The sequence below is a fragment of the Pavona decussata genome, unplaced genomic scaffold (genome assembly GCF_977016875.1).
Source record: "Pavona decussata unplaced genomic scaffold, jaPavDecu1.1 SCAFFOLD_149, whole genome shotgun sequence".
In the NCBI taxonomy this organism is placed as follows: Eukaryota; Metazoa; Cnidaria; class Anthozoa; order Scleractinia; family Agariciidae; genus Pavona; species Pavona decussata.
In genome coordinates this window covers 536,501-537,500 of record NW_028145561.1, presented here as the reverse complement: position 1 = coordinate 537,500, position 1,000 = coordinate 536,501, and the positions used below count along the sequence as shown (strand labels likewise).

At 39.9% G+C, this 1,000-nt stretch overlaps 1 protein-coding gene across 2 annotated transcripts in view; it reads left to right on the top strand.

Annotated features, from left to right (window-relative positions):
• Window positions 1–668, top strand: part of LOC146466254 (uncharacterized) — a 53,919-nt gene extending 53,251 nt beyond the window's left edge. For both annotated transcript variants that reach the window (XM_085127556.1, XM_085127555.1), the window contains exon 32: window positions 17–668. In XM_085127556.1, coding sequence (XP_084983682.1) covers window positions 17–115 — 99 coding nt within the window. In that variant the 3' untranslated portion in view covers window positions 116–668. The remainder of the gene's footprint in view (window positions 1–16) is intronic.
• Window positions 669–1,000: the final 332 nt, after the last annotated feature.

Here is a 1,000-nt window from a genome sequence, read left to right as displayed (position 1 = left end):
TTGTTTTATTTTGCAGAATCGTAACAGCAGAAGACAATCAAGCCCGTCCCGAGCAAGTGAGGCATCAGATAGTGACCAAGAAAATGAACAGTTTCCCCTTAATGGGCTGCACTAGATTGTACGTCACGACTGGCCAATAACCCCACCCTGCCCGGGGCGTGCGGATGATGTGGGACGGCGTCTCTCGAAAAGCAGAGAATTTGCTATATCAGTATGTCTTCCAGTTCATCTGCGCGATCTCTTTGCGACTTTTCAGTTTCGTGCTAGTATAGATTTAATACGTTCTATTTACAGTGTTATTGCAGCAATTCTATTGACACCGCTGACCACGTTTCTTAACGTGTGTTTCTTTGTCTGGAAAAGACAGCTGGTAAACTAAATAATTTTCATAGGATGATAATGAGTTTTCTCAGGGGCACCCAGTATTGTTCTTTGGTGTGAAGGTAATTTGTTAAGATCACTTCCGCGATCGATAGCATTCCATGAAAAGACAAAGTATATTGCTTATCGTTTGTAATGGTTATCAAATAGGCATGATTTACTGCGGCTTTTCGTCTCCTTTTTCTTGGAATGAAACGCATTTCTTGATCACGAAAATATATAACATAATGTGACGAATAAATTGGTCCTATTGTAAAACCGTATAAAATGACCTGAGTTCTTCCATATTCTACACCTCTGTAATGAGAAGCTGTAGGCTTAGGATGCGTGCGATTAATTGATCAAATATTCTATAATCCGACATTTTGTAAGACCTTAAGCTACATATACTTGACAATACTTAAGGAGAGCTCACTAAGCTACAGATCCAGAGCTGTTGTTAAGGATTTTTACGGATGGCATTTTTTCATACTATGTTTTGCTATGTTTCGTGCCGCTGGTTGGTGAAATGTGAAAAAGTGAACATAAGGATTTTAAAAATCACCATCACGCGCACGTAACTAGTGCCAGTCCCCAACCACGCATAAGAGACTCGGAGAAAAAAAGAAAATACAGTGCT